Source organism: Ixodes scapularis, unplaced genomic scaffold (genome assembly GCF_016920785.2).
Source record: "Ixodes scapularis isolate PalLabHiFi unplaced genomic scaffold, ASM1692078v2 PGA_scaffold4__175_contigs__length_147842914, whole genome shotgun sequence".
Taxonomy (NCBI): domain Eukaryota; kingdom Metazoa; phylum Arthropoda; class Arachnida; order Ixodida; family Ixodidae; genus Ixodes; species Ixodes scapularis.
In genome coordinates, this window is record NW_024609879.1 from 124427870 (window position 1) to 124446441 (window position 18572).

Here is an 18572-nt window from a genome sequence, read left to right on the forward strand (position 1 = left end):
TTTCATTCTCTCCAACTGACCGCAAAACAAGCCGTGACGTAGACCGTTTCCGGAACCGGAAGTTCTCTCGGCAGTAGGAGAATGGGAGTGTTAGCGGCGTTAGCGGCAACGAGTTGGGGCGCGCCGGTAGGTTTTACTGCGCTGATGTCACCGACGTATTTCCTGAATCGGCGCCTCTCATCGCCGCATCGCAGCTGAGCGAAATTCAATGAGATATGTTGCGCTACAGCGACAGCATGGGACTAGTCCCATACGCTGGTATGCCTGTTGGGAAGTGCAGCGAGTCTTCCGGTGAAGACTCCAGAAGTCAACCACCCTGTCATTGTTGGCAGAAGGGCCGGCCCGTGTCAGTCGTTTGCAAAGTGACGTAGATGGCGTTTTTCGCGGCCTCGGAGATGCAGGAGCGAGCCGACGTTAAAAAAGATACGTTTGAACTACGAGTGTCAGCAAGAGCCACGTAAATACCTGTTTACACTTGGAGCGGACGCGCGCGCTTGATGGAAGTGCTGTATTCGCGCTGTTTGTAAGCGCTTAGGCACTGTTCTTTTACGATTGCAACTCGATACTGACGCGACACTCGGCAAAGAAAGGTTGGACCGGGGTTGTACGTATACCTCCCACGAACTGTTATAGCTCGACAGTGACGTGCAGTCTGTCAGAATAAAAATGGCATACCAATAACAAAGTGTACATACCGTGTTACGAAGGTAATCCATACGGCGTTTATTTCAGCTCTATATCACACAAAACAAGAAGATAGAATCGACGAGTGTTCGTCAACACTGCCTCGGAAAACAAGGGGAAGAGATTGACCTCACCTCTTAATCTAGAATTGAGGTCAGTGATCAAACTATAATACGGGAAGGGTCCACAAGGGTCGCGCGGGCATATTCTATTTAGCACGCCAGCCGGTCGTAGGCAGACGGTCTTGCGACGAAGCAACGCAGCGCCGAGTCGGAATGCCTGCTAGGCCTTAATTCTGAGCAGCTCGCTTCGTCGGAGTCGGTGGATCCAGCGTTCCTGTTCGTCGTGGTCTGTTTTAAGTACTGTTTTCTTGCTGCTTGAAGTCGGCACGCGCGGGAAGAACACGTAGAAAAATAAACGTTCAGTCAGTCAGAGTTTTGAGAGGAAGGAAAACAAAGAAAATAAACCTCCGACGGTCGCCGCCACCCAAGTAACTGTCGGCCCTGCCCTACTGCGCACGCGCAGTAGTTGCTTCGTTTACCACACGATAGATAGCGCTTGGCTCTCAGCATTATCAAATTTGGCAATTTTCGCCACACATCTCTAATTATGCTACAAAATGTGGATCTGAATATTATTTAACAAAACTTTTAGGAAACATTCGCCGGCTATTTATTGTTTACGATCGCGGAGCTGGTGAGGTAGGCTCTTACCCAATAGGCGACCTGGCTTTGGCTGACGTGCTCCATTTCCGCGCATGCATCGTAGTGAACAGGCGAAGGAAGGAAGGCGCAAAAGAGTCCAGTTTTCTTTTAAAAGTTCTATAGCAAATAATTTTTTTTGGCTCCCTATTTTTGTGTTTTTGTGTTTCTTTTCACACCTTTTACGACGTGCGGTGGATGAAACTCGATTTTAAAATCATTTCATGGTCCCTTTAAGTTCCTAAAAACAAGTACCCTAAAATTTCTGAATTAATAAAAAGAAAATAAAAAAAATACTAGTACGCTTAGCTTCAAAGGTGCTGCGAAAAGCGATCTTCTATTGATCTCTGAATAATATTATATTACTGCTCGCTTATCTTAATATTGATTGTATATGTGCAAGCTTTGTGTTGAATAGTTCTTCATCAATCATTACTGCATGTATCGAATTTTAGATCGGTATTCCCATTAATTGTAAGCTTTTTGTACCTTATGTTATAATAGGTTTCCTATGAATTCATAGTTTATGTAGAAGATATTAATTGTTAGCTATGTGCTTTCATTATATTTATTTTCTTATATATATATATATATATATATATATATATATATATATATATATATATATATATATATATATATATATATATATAAAACTATCGTTTCGCAGTTACGTGCTAACTGTATATTACATTAGGTAAACGACAAGACTGCTGATGCGCTTGCTTTGTTATTTAATTTTTTCTTTGCTGAGCAATTCTACGGGAAAGGGGGGGGGGGGGGGGGGCCGGTTAGGTACGTGTGTAAATTACTTCTAAAATGTAATATAATTACAATTACAATTTGCTCCAAAAGTAGTTTAACCACAATTGCAATTACTACTACGTGAAAAGTAATGCATTACAATCACAAATTAGTTATAAAAAGTAATACAAATACTTTACAATTACCTAGTTTTGAGAGCGACCGGCCGTCTAGGGCCATATAACTTCAAACGACTTGTTAAGAATGCAACGCATTTGTTCATTCCTTGCCCAATGCTTGAGGAGGCTTAACCATCGCTGTATAAATGTCACCTATCCTACTTTCCTTTTGCGAACTTTGTTAAATTAATCATAGAAGTTGACAGTTTGGGGTAATGATGTTGAACATTCTTATATTTTCAATAAATAATAATAAATTAGTTCATATACTCGAAGACGCCAGATTGCTAAAGAAAAATTGGGTTGACACGCTTTTGTAAGTCAGGCAAATAAAAATGATACAAGCAGTCATATCTGAATATTTTAATAGTGTTAACATAAAACTACAATCCACACACGCTAATACGATCGCATTCACATAGAAGCGTTTCATAATTTTGTGAATTATTTAGATCGAGCTGAAATTATAATGGCTCAGAAATATATAAGAACCGTACGGGAGCTCCCAAATCACTGATGACAATATTTACAGGAGGGAGGTCAGTCTCCAAAACGCTTACGCAAATAATGTCCGAAGTAAAAGCAACAGAAAATAAGCTTGAAAATAATTCAACGAAACAAATATGCGACAGGACTTAAAAAAAAAAAAAAGATATAAAAACTGGCAAAAAAAAAAAACTAATTTTATAAAGAATTAAAATCTTCAACCTCGGCTGAAAGCTGCAGCTCAATGTTGTGTCTTTAAATATTTTCGCACGGTTACGCGATTGTTTTACGCTGGCACCGCAGAGGGCGCCACGTACACGGCGCCGTTGAGGGAGGCTCCAAAGAGGATTGTCTCTCAGCCCGCAGTGAAAGCAGCAAAACAACAAACAACGCGACGCCATTTTGTTGTGCGTGCGTGCCTATGTGTGCGAGTGTGTCACTTAACTCAAGGTCGCTTGTGCCATCGCCGAGATTTTCAGAGGTGTTCCGTCGCAAAAATCTCGCAAAAGTAGTCATAATTGTGCCTGCAATTTCGCAATTACTGACGCTACAAACCAATTAAATTAATATTACAATTATTTTTAGCCGTAGGTAATTAATTACAAATACAAATTACAAAGAAAGTAATTAAATTACAGTAATTGAATCACTACCCGAGTATGGGTAGAATTTCTTCAGATTTTGCGATAGAGAGTGTAGGTGGTGCCTACAGCGCTACGGTGATGTTAAGCAAGTTCGGGCACGTGTGATCTGGAGGCGTGGGTGCGACTTGAAGAACAAACAGTTCTTCTGGAGAAGAAGAGAATGTCGACGAGACTCAATGGCAGTGCTCCGCCCTTTTTGGCTCGGACGTTTGACGGGTAAACGTTCTTCGGGCCGCAGTAAGCACTTTAACAATGAATGAAGGAAAGGCCACTGACGTCAAGGCCGGATTTCTATCAATTGAAGACTCGGAGAACTTTCTCCGGGCGGACTTGCGTGGTGCATACAGCGGGGATGGCGACGCAAGCAGCACACACCTCCGTAGACGTGTGCGCTGCCGGCGAAGCCAGGGATGCGCACGCTACCGAAATAAAGTAACTAAATACCGCTATTCCTTCGTCACTCAAAACGTAACTACGATACTCCTTGCTGCGATCACAAAAGGAACGCGTTAACTCGGCTTTATAGTAGCAAGTTACTTTCTCGTTGCTCTAAATGTCTTTTTTTATTTCGTTTGTTCTCATAGAACTAATAATTGAGTGGCTGGTGTTAAATTTTCAAAGCCTCGTTTTGACGCGTTGTAATTAAATGAGAAAATCTCCAGTTTATGCAGAGATCATCCTTACTGATCGAGAGCCAGAAAAGCCTGGGCAATGGTTACCGCAACTTTAGAAATAGCCAAAAGTTCAATCCACCTGAATTGTTCAACGTAGAAAATATATAAAAAAGTACTTTTTGTTGTTGCTGAGGTAGTATATTTTTCTTAAAGGGGCACTGAAGTCATTTTCCGAAAAGATCATTTTTGATTATATATTGTTTAAAATGTGTTAGTTGCCACATATACCAAGTCCTACTCCTACATTACAAAACCGTCTATTCATCTCAGGGCAATTGAAAAATATGAGTACGCTTTTTTTCTCGTGGACTACACTGTGTGAACCAATGGAAGCCCTACAACACGCGCAGGTTCCGAATGATTTTATTATAACTCGTTTCGAAGAGAGTCTGATAGGTACACACTCGTATAAAGCTCCTCTTTTTTTTTTTCCGCGGGAGAAGCCACCGCCTGCAACTCGCCGATAAGCGCCCTTCGTCGACCACTTTACTCGGAAGAAATTCTTCCCAAAAAAGGCGTGTCGCAATCTTTGAACACGCTTTTAACGAGGATATAAGCCACGCACGATTGTGATTTCGGGTTTGGCGGGATGATTAGAGCGTCTAGACTGAGTTGTCACCACAAAAGGCCGATCCCAGGATCGAGTTCAGGACCCCTTTAAAGATGAACATTTCCGACCATTCCTCCAAGCGCCCGCATCGTTGGCGACGCACGCCAGCGTTCGCCAGCGGTGTGAAACGGAGCCGCAAGGTCTTCAACGCTCTCCTGAAAGTACGCTTTATCCAGTTGGAGTGGACGTTATGCTGACTTCCACGTATCCGCATCCTCTTCACGTTAAGTGATGATACTGGCGTCTTAGTTTTTACTTTACTTATGACGTCGTCACGAGGGTTAAAATTTCCCGCTAAATCTGGTGGGAAATTTTTGTGCTAAATTTAGTGGGACGTTTCCATTAGTGACGTCACACGTGAATTCTCACGTCGTGTCACGTGACGTCGCAGGTTAAATGGACGTGTGACGTAACGCGTCAATTTAGCGGGAAAATTTCCCCGCTAAATTTAGTGGAAAATTTTTCGCTAAATGGGAGAGGAGCAGGAGTGGAGGATGAGAGGATGCGGAGGGGGAGGAGGGGCATATTCTCCCCTCCGTACCCTCCCCTCCTCAAAAGCTGCGCTCCAATTCAGCATTACAGAGAATCGTAAAACTAATTTTTAATGCCATCTCTACGCACCCATTTGTTTTGTTTTGTTTTTTCGGATATAATTGGAAACATATTAGTGGCGTATTCAGGGGCGAGGCATATCGGGTTTCAGCCACCCCCCCCCCCCCCCCCCCCGAAATCCTCCAGCCGACCCTAAAATATACACACACCTTTTGACCCCCCCCCCCCCCCCCCCCCCCCCCTTCCGCCTCCACCTCACCGCACCTCAAGCCCTGGACATCCAAGCCACCTCAGCCATCCTCCGAAAAATATTCCCGGCTACACCACAGAAACATACCTTTTTCAGTTGCGCATGTTGTACCACTGCTGAAAGAACCACAAAGAACCACTGCGCCGCGATTACGGGCGTCACTTGAAATTCACGTGCTGCTCAGTGGCGCCACCTAGCGCGGCTCTCGCCGCGACCAGAGGCTTTTTCACCAGCTGTGCACAGGCGCCGCCATAACTGACCTTCAATTTTTCCTTCCTTTAGTTCCGTTCGCTCCACTTCATACTGTGGTCGCGCGAGAGGTCATCGACCTTTTAGACACCACTGTCCAATTCTCCTCAGCACAGGGGCATTGCCTTCAATGTTGCTCCGGTCATGCGGGTAGACACGTTCTAATGTATGCTGCGAGAGCTCCAAACGTGCAATAACATGCAAGAGGACGCGCCGCAAGTGAAAGGTCCTCGTTGACCTAGTATAGACAGCTCTGGTCTAGGCTCGCGTCCTGTCAATAGGCTTTAGTTGTTTATCGATCACCGGTAAATTTGGTGCGACCCGAGGGCGAACTACATTCGTAACTTATACGGCATTCAATGCTAACCCCGAGCTTGTAGCCCATAAAAACACCTATAAGAAACGAAAAAAAAGGAAGCAGGGCTTCAAGACCTCTTTTAAATCAATCCGAAGATTTCTACGAAATCTCTCAAGCAACCTCACGTGTACCACAAGCAGCCAACGCGACCCTGAAGCGAGACAGTCATTTCTCCGGAACCAAAGCCGCTCCTTGAAAGAAGCACAATCCACAAGAGCGAACGCGGTGTTGAAATAAAAGTTCCAGCTGGCACATTGATGCAGTCACGGAACAAAAAACCGCACTCGGAGGGGAAAAAAAAGAAAGGCTCACATGAAAAGCTTTACACCGCAGCGAAGCCGTTGCGATGCAGCTACGGACATTGGTGGGGTCAAGAACAGCTGACGATTACGTAAAAGCGGCCCGTGCAATGCTCCTTTAGCTGTTGCGTAAACCGCACGACCCCTGCAACCTTAGCAGACAACAGAGGGACGCCCACAATGTCCACATAAACGGTGGCGCCTCATCGCAGCGCTTCTGCTACTGTCTTGCGCAAATAATTATGTTGTCCGTACCATTTATGCCTCGCGTCAGCGGGAACGCATGCGTAGAAGGCGTACGAGTCTTAAAATAAAAAAATAAAAAAATAGATACGTATATGCGGTTCGGTTTGCACGATTCTGCGAGAATCTATGCGGGCACTCGCCTTATTGCGTGGCGTCTGTCGTAGAAGCTTTCTCGAAGTAGTTTCTTGCCAGATTGTGCCCTAGCGTGTCTTTCTAAAGTCCCTAAAAATAGATGTACATTTCGGGTATACAGGTTCACCAGTTGATATTGAATGCAGGCAAATTGCGAACAAAGAACAGTTCAAACCAACTTCCACAAACACATTTATTGCCACAATTTACATACTAAAAAGACCGTCACAACCTTTCCCTAACCATGCACAGCAGCAACTGGCTTTCTGTTAAATGCATAATTCATTGTCTCCATTCACTTTATAGTAGGCCCTTAGAAAGGTGAAAAAAATGTCATCATTCCACGTACGTAGAAAACATCACTTCGACGGTACCACCAACTACAAACCTTCCATGGAAAAAAGCTATCAGAAGGTACACTATTTTTTTCTTACTTTGATACCATCCAAACTCAGCGTACAAAAAAAAAAACAAAAAACCGGAGATCCTTAACAGCACCCTGATAAGAAACGTGCTCCAAAAGCACAGAGTTCGTTGGCACACAGAAACTCCAACACACCAGACACATGCAACACTCATCTCCCGAGTATTTCACAGTTTCGATGCACTATGGTCAGATGAAATATAACCAATAGGTATAGTAAGCCTCTAGGGCGTGTAAAGAACAGCATAATCACAAAGGAGATAATCCTATTGCCGGTACAGAAAGAAAGCAATCAATGATTTAGCGCTGCGCAAGGGAAATGACGCCACGTCAAAAACGGTTCAGGACTTCTTATACAATTCGTCTATATGCGGATAAAGCAAAGATAACTTTCAAAGACAGAACGTGAAATGGGCAGAAGGCATCTTGGTAAGAATACTAATTTAGGTGCTAATACCCCCCTTCAATTTGTTTTCAAAAACACTAAAACAAAAACAAGGTTAATTTAAAAAAAAATAGCGGCAATACTGGCAAAAGGGTGCTTAAATTGACAGGGAGAACACTGCGCAGTTTGTAGACCAAACGCGCCATTTAGTAAATCGGAGCATACCCTGTAAAGTTGAGTGAGAAATCTGTCTTTAATGTTATAAAAAATGATTTTTTTTTTTGGAGCGCACAGAATATTCTGCCGCGCTCGTACATGGTGCATGAAAGAATTAGAAAGAATTCAACGACTTTACCGCTACTTTGGTGGCCAGGAAACTTGTCTGCTATACAGAATTGTCCGTGATGTATCAGTATGGAACATAGAGGGCTACACTCTTTTATAAACGCAGTTTTCTGCTCTTCTCAAAAGCATGGCATGACGCCGAGCTCTAAACTAAAATACATCAAAGTGCCACAGAGCCTCTGAACCAGAAACCAGGGTTCAAAGTGAACCACATCTCTTTACACACACCTCTAGCATTGTATGAGAAAACTAAAACAAAATTAACTGTGTAATTCTTTAGTCATAATTCAAGTGCAAACTAACTGGCTTTTGGGTAACTTTAGTGGAGCAATACTACTCCCCAAATTATTCCAAAGGATGTGAATTTATGTAGTATGAAGTTTACACTACCTTAAAAACAAGCAGGGCAGACCCGGGTAAAATTCTTAACATCATATAATACTGAAACAATTTTAATGGGCACATGGAAGGATCAAGGTTGTGGCCAAAGTCAGTCTCGAGGTTCTCAACTCTTTCTTTAGATTTATGATACCAGAGTTGTGCATTGCCATTTTCTGGCTAAGATGCTAAACATGATTTTCACTGAACTAAACAAGTCCATGGTTATAACAAGGGTTCTGCGTTTTCAGTAAATACCAATAAACCCCGATAAATAACGCCCCCAAAGTTCTCGGAATCGGAGAACATCGAAAAACTTAGATCTGGAGCTGCCCTTGAATAGGAAAATCCGCGGTTTGGGGGAAAGCAATCTGCAGCACTCTTTCTGTGACCCTGAATACAACCCATACTATTTGTCATTAAAGTTTTTTGTTTTTTTTTTTTTTAGCTCCTTTGCCATGGGCCACCCTCTCCTGTTGTCGGTACCGGGATGATGTTTTCCAAGTATTTGAGTCACACAGACATAAGTTCCATGGACCCTTGAAAGGGTATCAAATCTATAGATATACAGTCGTTTTATAACATTAGCTCCGATAAACCCCAATTTCTTGGAATGCACTGAAAGTAAACATCAAAAAACACTGATTCTGAAATAGATCAAAAACCCCGAATTCGAAGGAAAATAGACCCTAAAACAAAGAAAAATAGACTTGGTACAATGTAAGCATACGACCATTTCAACTCAATTTCAATGAGTACCTTCAGATAAGTGGCACTAAATCTGCAGTGTAATTTGGTGTTCGGTACTTAAAAACTGCTCATGTTCAGTGTGATAGATCCGAATTCATTTATGCATCTTTTGGAAAGGTGGTGTGTTTTAAAGGGGAGCTAAAGACAATTTCGGACTTGCCACATGTATATATTTCAGTCCTGGTGAAGACAGATTAGCGCTCAAATTTGCATCGTCCTAAGGTTGCTTTTTTTTTTTTTTTTTTTTTTTTTGCTAGAAAGGGTTTGATGCTCTAATTGCTGACAAAGTGAAAGTTACATTTTAGCCACTGCCTCGTTATTGCTCGTGCCTTACAAGCATCATATAACCAGACAATAGATTTTCAGGCTCATACATATAAGGAAAAGCGGCAAATGGTTTTCGGTGATGATTTATTTCTAAAAAATGGGTGTACCTCAGTCATTTCTTTCGTACAGATGCTAAAATGGTAACTATCTGCGAGTCATAAAAAAATAAGAGTTCAAGTTTAATTTATGATTAGTATAGACACTTATAATGCACACTTATCATAATCATCATAATGTACTTGCAAACCACCAACAAAGAGTTTGAAGACGGGCTAAAGTCCAAGTGCCCTTTAGCGTCAGCATTCGGAGCTTTTCATTTTCTTTGTATACTGCAACCCAGCTGCTCTGTGTCGTGAAAAAAAAATTAAATTGTTCTCGAGCAAAATGTTTCCACAAAGAAAAAGTAAAGTTGCTCTTGCACTTTTCGCGAAATGCGACAACCAATTTAGTTTCACACATTGTCATCCAGCGCTAACCTGAATAGAAGAAAAACACTGGGGCAATCCATGGCGATCGATTCTCTGACAAAACTCTCATGGCAGTGCCTTCCAAGGTCAGTGATTTCAGTGATTAAGGGCTGGCAGTATGCTTGATTCTAGGTAAGAGCATGCACCCGACCAGTCGAGAAGGGTATTTCTGACAAAAACGGTCCTTGCTCAAAGCAAAAATTCCCAGATATGTGTTCCTCAGTTCTAATCGATTTTGTACCTTTGACACCGGTGGATGTTTATCGGTGTTTTGCGAAGGAAACCGGAAAGTCTACAGCCTACGTATGCTGCATGGAAGTTTGCAGGAAACTCAAAGTAAGTTGGTATTGATGCTGCTATCTGCTTAAAATAGAAAACATGAGCATGTCATGGACACTGCATAGAACCCCAGTATTTTACTCAAAAACACTGCCAAGTTTCACGACATAACAATTGTCACTAACTCAATTTACCAGAATTTATTTTATTGTCATGGCAGATCTAGGAACCGCTTGGATGTTTGTCGCAACAAAATGAATGAGATTATGATATTGCTTGAAATTAGAGAAGGGGCCTTGAAGCAACGAGTGTAAATAAAAAACACTCTGGGAGTATCGGCACTTATTCCATAAATCGAAGAGACACATACCTGTTCACCGAACTTAAAGGGGTACGGAAACAAAATTCCAGCACTCATTTTTTAACCTTAACGTGTTGCATTTAAAGCTAATTAAACAATCTTTCAATGTGCACTTGGTGGATGCATGTGGAGCCTATTTGGGAGGTAATCTAGCAAAGTTGGGGAAGTTGCTACGTAGTCATGACGTAGCAAGCTCCATGAGAGCAGTGCTGCTCTTTGGAATTCAACATTTTCCCCTTCATAGCTTTCCTCAACTCACAAACTGCGCATTGTTCCAAACCCTCGTTTGTGTACCTGGACACAGCCATTCTCCCCCCTAGAAGATTAGCCCATTGCTCAAAATTTTGAAAAAAGTTGCTTTTCCCACCTTGTTCACCCCTAAGCTGACAGTGCTGTGGAAGCTAAGTGCTCCTTGGACCAGCCACACGCTCGTCACCCTATGGGTACTTCGAACGGCTCAGTTGTATTGCGTTGACGCTATTGACATCACCACAACGCTGACAATGCCACCAACGGCGAAGCTCATAACCACGCCAGCCTTGCTACGTCATGAATGCGGGGAATCTTTTCTTTCTGTTTTTGTTTGCGCCGGATATCCCATAACGCATCACGCTCTCTGTTCGCTTCTCTTCAAGCGCTTGCTCGAGTGCACCGTTTGGAACGAAAAATATAGTCAGTCGTTCAAAACACAAACGGGCGATAATCATTTACAGCTATTATCCGTCGTGCCTGACTCTTCCGACCGAAATTTGAATATCTGCACCCCTTTACGGTAGCAATGCAGGCAAGTTGGTTCATGACTTAATAGATTAAAATCACCACTTGCATAGTGCGCATCTCTTTTTGCGCATTGCTTTTAATTTATTGTTCATTTAATTGCTTCATCTAGGCATCATATTGTAACAGACTGCTAGTGCAGAGCTAGATAATCAAGCAAAAATCGTTTCTTGAAGAGCGATCGACATCAAGCCAAAATCTAAAGGTGCACTGCACAAGACTGCTAGCGCAAACAAGTGATCACTGTTCTTTTTTTTCCTTTTTCTTTCGGAATCAAATGGCTGTCATCAAAACTACTAGTGGGGTGAAAAGCAGTCACTTGAGGCACTGACCTGAGTGAGAAAATTTTAAAACACGTAATCGCAAGTAATAAGGTTGTGCTTCTCGAAAAAATATGCGGACAAGGAGGTATACACGACGTTTCGGGCGGACGCCCTTCTTCAAGTCTTGAAGAAGGGCGTCCGCCCGGAACATCGTGTATACCTCCTTGTCCGCGGATTTTTTCGAGAAGCACAACCTTATTACTTGCGATTACATGTTTTGGCTCATTGTGCTCGGCAGCGACCCCATTCTCTTAGAAAATTTTATGCCTGCCAATACCCTTTCAAAGTAAAATGCATAAAGTACCAAAGTTGTGTTTGCACTAACAGGGTTGTGCAGTGTACATGTACTGGACAGGGGACATGACTACCATGACGACCTGCAGCAACCTAGGCTGGCAAAACAAAATACAAGACTGCATTCCCTTTGACATCAGAGCAGCGCACAAATCGTTTTCACAGTTCGAGGAAAGTATGCGGGCATCGTGGAAGAGAAACAAGCATTTTAGTTCCAAGAACGATGCAGAAATACAGAATCATGAATGCTAACTGCTGCTACTGAAAAGAAAAGCAAAATGAGATATACCTGGAGGGAAAACAGGATTGTGAAAAATAGAACAGCTGCAGAAGTTGTAAGGGGCGAAAGCAAAACCAGATTACCTTTTTTTTTTTCTTTTTTTTTTTCAGAGGACGTCATTGCAAGGTTGTTTTCTAATACACCTACTGCCATAAGCAGCTGTTGGCTACAGGAGGTTTTCCATCTACCCAATTTGTTGCTCCTGGTGCTCTTTGCTCTCATCATAGTGTGTGTTGGCCCATCTCAAGCAAGCATGACTGAATTAAATATTTATCACCAAGGGAGATTTCTAAATGACATTTAATATGTCAAAGCCATATGACCATTTTTTCACAAGGTAAAGTAGTTGAAAGAGAAAAAAAAAAAGCATATGAGCCTCCAACACCTATTTTAGTTAGAACTATTGTGTCTGAACAAAACAATAAGATGTGCCAAGCTTAGTTAACATAAAGGCCTTATTCAAGAAATAGTAAGCCAAAGTCTAACAATTGTTTTATGAAATCTTTTAACCAGCTTGTGTAACCCTGCTCCGTACCCTCTTTCATTTAAAAACAAAAAAAGACTCACAAGAGAAATGGCAGTCTTTGGTCAGTTGATATTTCAAAGGTGCCACTGAGAGAAAACAAGGAAAAAAACTTGAACTAGTCATCAGAAATGTTTGCAAGCTACCCTGCAATCAGAACAATAAATAACGGGCAATACCTGAAATTGGAAAAAAAAGTTCTCCGCGTAAATGACTGTCAAGAGCCTTTACAATGCACTCGCTAACATCCTTCTTTTTACCTGCTGATCACGTGTCGTCCGGTGTCGCGTGCCGTAATGCAGAATGAAGATCGTCATGGCTTCGTCAATGACAGCATCAGCATCTTTGACAAGCTTGCTTATTTCCTCCGAGGACGCCTCCTCTTTAACCGCCTGCGGAAGAGCACTGACCAATACATCAGAAAGTTTCTGCAGTTCGTAGGCAAGCTCGATGCTATTTTCTCCATAGATGACTCGCACAGCATCCACAGCGGGCTTCAAGACACCCGACGCTGACCGGAAGTCGCCCAAGGAACAGAGACATTTAGCCACCATGTCCTTGACCTCAAGGAGCTTGAGGTTGTGTTTGTACATAACCTTCTCACGAGTCTTTAGGCACTTGTTCAGCCGCTGAAGAGCCTCCACATGATTTCCTTTCTCAGCCAACTGGACACCCTGAACGTAGAGGTCGTGCATCCGGAAAGCTTTCTGCTCACTTCCTAGACATTCCTGAGTTGTGCCACAGTCAAGGCAAGTCGCCTTTCCACTGTCGTCTGGCTGCTTCAGCGGTCCTTCGCAATACTCGCACTTCAAGGCCTGAAGACGTTGCTCAGCGTCCTCACCGGAGCTGCAAGCCGTGCAAGAACACACGAAGAAATACTGCTCCTGCAGTAGCTGCTGTCGTTCAGCAAATGACATCCGACGATGGTGCGGACCGTAGCAGTTGAGGACCTCCTCACCCTCTTGGATTCTGCGGATGGCACGAACAACAAGCGTTGACCCACAGCGGAAGCTTGAGAAGATATTAGGGTCGCACGAGTGGTTCATCAAGCTGGCACTCGGGTAGATGGCGGTAGCAATGCGGACTTGTTCCGTTGTCATGACGACATCATCTTCCTGGGAGGTCTTTGACTCCAGGCTGGTGATGGCATGAGCATTGCAGACGAGCTGTTGGATGTGACGTAGCAAAAGACCTCCAACAACCGTCTTCAGAGCTGCAACGTCCGTCGACGCCAGACGATAGCTCGAGCCATTCCTAGAGCCGAAACTGAGTTCGCTCATCTTCCAGGAGGCCTCGTCGACATTGAAGAACAAGACGTGATCTAGAAGCATTGACAGCAGCGCCGCTGTGAGGGAGTACTGCAAGAGGTCTTCCACATGCATCTTTTCCGAGTGTGTCACAAGCTCATGGACCGACCCATAGCCGCCGTTTTTGTCCACGTCGACTTTCCCTTCCGCGAGATGGCGACAGAAATCCGCAAGCCCCGACAGCCCCGTGACGAGCAGCACCCTGACAGCGAGGTGTGCAATTCCGACGGAGTACAGGAGGTTGAGGTTCCCACACTCCCAGCGGTGATAAGAGTTCCACGAGTCCTTGGCGCAGGCGAACGAGCAGTACCGCACCTGGTTGCACTGCGCACAAGGCACGGCGTTGAGAAGCCGCTTGTGGCAGTGCTGGCAGTTGGTCTTCGTGTGCCCGGGAAGTAGAACCGATGCATATGGACGCTCTACAAAGATGGCGTCCCCTGGCTGAAGGTCGCGGTTGGCCACTAGAAACCGGCCCTTCTCCGTACTATACAGCATGTCCACCGCCATGCTGCAAGAAGGCACTGTCCCATGGGCACCGTAAGCAACATCCGGCACCTGCGATTCGTCGTCAGGGTCTTCCTCCTCGCTCGTCGGCGTGGGCGCACAGTCCTGAGAGCAGAGAGCCTTGAATGTGTCAATCTCCTTACACTGTTGCGCGAGCTTGCGTCCCTCGAGCGCAGCACGACGCAGCGACTTGTTGGCGAGATCGAAGTTCTCGAGGGCCTCCCGGGGCTTGCCGAGACGGAGGTAGCACTGCCCCTTTCGCAGGTACAGCTTGTACCGGAGGTGGACGGGGTAGCCCAGCTCGAAGGCGTATCGAACATCGCACAGGGCCTGCTTGTACTTCCCCGCGTGGAAAAAAGCGGCAGACCGGTTCGCGAACCCCAACGACATCTCTTCCGAGTGGCCGTCCGCGTCCGGGGTGTCCGGAAACGGCGCCGACAGCACGCTCTGCGTGTAGAGCTCGGCCGCCTTGGCGTACTGCTTGCGGTTGAAGCACAGGTTGCCCTCGCTGCGTAGTTCGGACGCCTTCTCCCAGAACTTGCGGTGCTTGGACGAACAGAGCACCGTGAGCCAGTGCTGGAGTCGAGGCCTGGCCACTTCGTTGCGGAGGCAGAACTTGACCCTGTCCTCGTTGGACTCGAGGGCGGCGAACGCGCTAAACCCGTTTCCTTGCCGAATGCGGTCGCAGGTGCTGTCCAGCACGTCTTGCCAGCTTTCGATGCGCGCCATTTGAGTATGATGATCGGTGGGATCGCCTTCCGCCGTGACGCTGTTAGCCCAGATTTCGTCGAAACGCAAGTGTCATGCTCGCTAGTTCGCGTTTGATTACCACAAGCGTTCTTCAGTTTGTTTTTTTACACGAGGATACGGAACACCTGACAAGAGAAACGGATTGGGCTTCGGCACAGCCAAGCTGCTCCGCGAATCGTCCAGCCACAACACGATCGAAAAGATCACCTTACATACCGAGCGCCGCATTGAATCGTGCGATCGTCGGTGGGAGGCTGACCGTTACGCACATTTCGTGTTCTTATTTAAAATCACGATTCACAAAATCACACGGACACCAATCGCACAAACACACACAAGCACCGACAACAGCCAGCTCCCACTAGACCTGTGCGCCGCCGCGCCGCGCCGCCGCCGCCGCCTGTTTTGCTCCCGCCGCCCTGCGCCGCCGCCGGAATCCCCAGAGCCAGCACGCCGCCGCCGCCGCCGCACAATAAATTCGGCGCGCCGCCGGCGCCGCCATCTTTTTTTTTTTTTTTTTTTTCTTGGGGGGGGGGGGGGGGGGTGCGGGGGGGGGGGGGGGGGGGGTATTGGTGTTTTTTTCTGCTTCTGTGAGTTTTACCTACTATATTATGCATAAAAATGAATAGATACAATGGTGTCTGTATGCTTTTTTCCCTTTCATTTTTACTCCTGTAAATATATCAATAAATGTAGAAGTTCCATAGAAAACGGAGACGCGGAACGATAAAAAAACGAACAAAACAACAAGTCTCAAACACAGTTTGTAGTTTATTTGAACAACGAACGTTGTTACATAACCTCGAGACCCTCACCACCAAAAAAGAAACACCTCCTCTTCACTAGGTCACCGAGAGCCGTACATTCAGACAGAACCCATATGATTCATGATTCAGGCATATCTAAATAATTCACACCAACCAGCCACCCTGATGACCTCGCTTGAGGGCTGACCAGCCACATGCGATAACAGGCAACTCCAGCTCCAGCACAGCCCTTACAATTCTTAGAAAACGCATAAAACAAGACCTTATAGAGACACACACAAAAAAAAAACGCTTCATGTCACTGTCCAGTGCCAAGGACGGTGTGCTTACACAATTACCAGAGGTCAAAATACGCATGGTCTCCCTCAGAACTCTCCTACCACTGCTGATTGTTGGGCGAGTTGGTATTGCCGTGAGAAAACATGATTGCGCTTTAAGACATAGACAGAAGAAGAACACCACAGAGCGCTTACTTTCAACTGATGTAATCCAAGAGCCTCAGCGTAGAAACACACTGCGTCACCGCACCACATCTCAACCAATCCGTGGCCCCGCCGCGGACCGCAAATACACTATCTCTTTTTCTGCAAAGTCGATTGAAACCACGCATGACTGCAGGTGAAAACCATTATTTGCTCCTTCCACTGTTCTCGCTAGGCACAAAGATAAGACTGTTAGAGAGATAATTGAGGCGGACGCCATCAATAGTTCCGGCACGTGTTGTACACGTGTTTTTTTCTGGCACCCCTGAGCACCACCCGAAAAGGGCTAACCTTTCTAATTTGTGCTGAGCTTTGAAAGCTAAATTTACACAGATCCTCTCTGCCACTGATATCAAGTATGAGAGATTCCAAGGTAGTCGGGCACACACACAACATTCTTTACAACCGGCTTTTTTTCTCACAGGAGCCGGATCAAACGTACGTTCCTCCTTATACCTTGAGCACAACTGTAACAATCCCATCCTGGTGTAATTGTTAAAATGGTTGTGAACGAAAATTGAGCTTGGCAAAAGGTCTTGACGGTTTTTATCAAGAAATGCCCGACAGAAGTGGAGCAACAGTCCATTGTCACTCAAAAACTCTGAGCAATTGATTGAAACATTGAATCCGCATCACGGAAGAAGGTGCGATGTGACAACTGTAGACATCAAGAACTACTCTATGGATAAGTCGGAGCTCTTAATAAGGGTCAGGAGGTGGTGTGATGATAATCTAGTAAAGTTGCAGTCTGCCACTGGAATTGATGTAGATCGATAGTTTTATCAGCATTCTGGAGTTTCATTTAGAGTCCACTGCCGTAGACTTTGATGGTTCTCTTTTTTTATTCAAAAACAGGGTGTGTGTATCGGGTCGTAAATTGCTCCAGTGTTGTCCGAGATTTTTTTTTTTTTTTTTTAAACGAGACTTATGTACACGTTGACACGGTTGTGCGGTCCTTGTCGATTGGACCGCACAACTCTGCCATAGCAAACGTCGAATTAAGTACTTATAGACCTACTGTTGCACACGGAAAAGGGCCTGTGCTGGAGGTACGGCAAGGAATCAGCCAAGCCTCTGTTGACAGCTGACAGCTGTCACTTGAAAATAGTTAAGAGTGGTGTAATTGCGTCTGCGATGGATAACGCGCCTGTAAAGAATTCCGTATGTTTTGGGTTGGTGAGGCAGTTGAGTTGCAAAAGATGCGTCGTTTGGAAGCGGGCCATCACCACGGTGTAATTGTTAGAGTTGTGCTCAAGGTGCTAAAGGTTTAATCCGGCTCCTGTGGAAAAACCGGTTGTGAAGAATGTTGTGTGTGTGCCTTACTACCATGGAATCTCTCATAACTTTATATCAGTGGCAAATAGGTTCGGTGTAAATTTATTTTTCAAAGCTCAGCACAAATTAGAAAGGTCAACCCCCTTTCTGGTGGTCTTCAGGGGCGCCAGAAAAAAACATAAGAACCCAGATGTAACTTTTCAAGCAGGAGTTGTGTACGGGACCCTCTCATTTCGTCGAAACTCGTTTCGTGGAATTACGTATCGCAGACAACTTTTCATGGGCACACGTTTCACGGACACACGTTTTGTCGACACGATCGTTTCATCGACACTCGTTAAGCGAATTGCACGCTGTAGGGACATCTCGTCACGCGTGTATCATATTAGTAAGGATTATGATGGAGTTGCCTGTTATCGCATGTGGCTGGTCAGTCATCAAGCGGGGTCGTCTGGGTGGCAGGTTGGTGTGACCATGAATCCTTTGGATCTGTCTGAGTTTCAGTGACCTACACTCTCAAAAAAAGGGTGTATTCTCACACCCTTTGTCCCATATAAGACACCCCAAAACTTCAGGCGTCGATCTGGCAGTACTAACTTTCACGAGAGGCTTAAAAGCCGTGTGGTACAACTTATTATCAATCAATCAATCAATCATTTTATTTTTTCAAGTAAAATACAAATTCGACTTGAACGGTCCGCTGGCACAAAAGGCAGACAGGTTGCCTGACGAGGTGCCAGCGGCCGGTAATTAAAATAGCTAATGT

General features: G+C 44.9%; 1 protein-coding gene across 1 annotated transcript; it reads right to left on the minus strand.

The window, feature by feature from the left end:
• Positions 1-6987: 6987 nt before the first annotated feature.
• Positions 6988-15638, minus strand: LOC115315738 (SET and MYND domain-containing protein 4-like). Its single transcript, XM_029975036.4, has one exon. It carries the CDS (start codon positions 15259-15261, stop codon positions 12949-12951), a length of 2313 nt encoding a protein of 770 aa, XP_029830896.2. The 5' UTR covers positions 15262-15638; the 3' UTR covers positions 6988-12948.
• Between the last annotated feature and the right edge of the window lie 2934 nt (positions 15639-18572).

Excerpts from the sequence above, each read along its gene's own strand:
- LOC115315738 (XM_029975036.4), bottom strand. The coding sequence starts at position 15,261 with ATGGCGCGCATCGAAAGCTGGCAAGACGTGCTGGACAGCACCTGCGAC.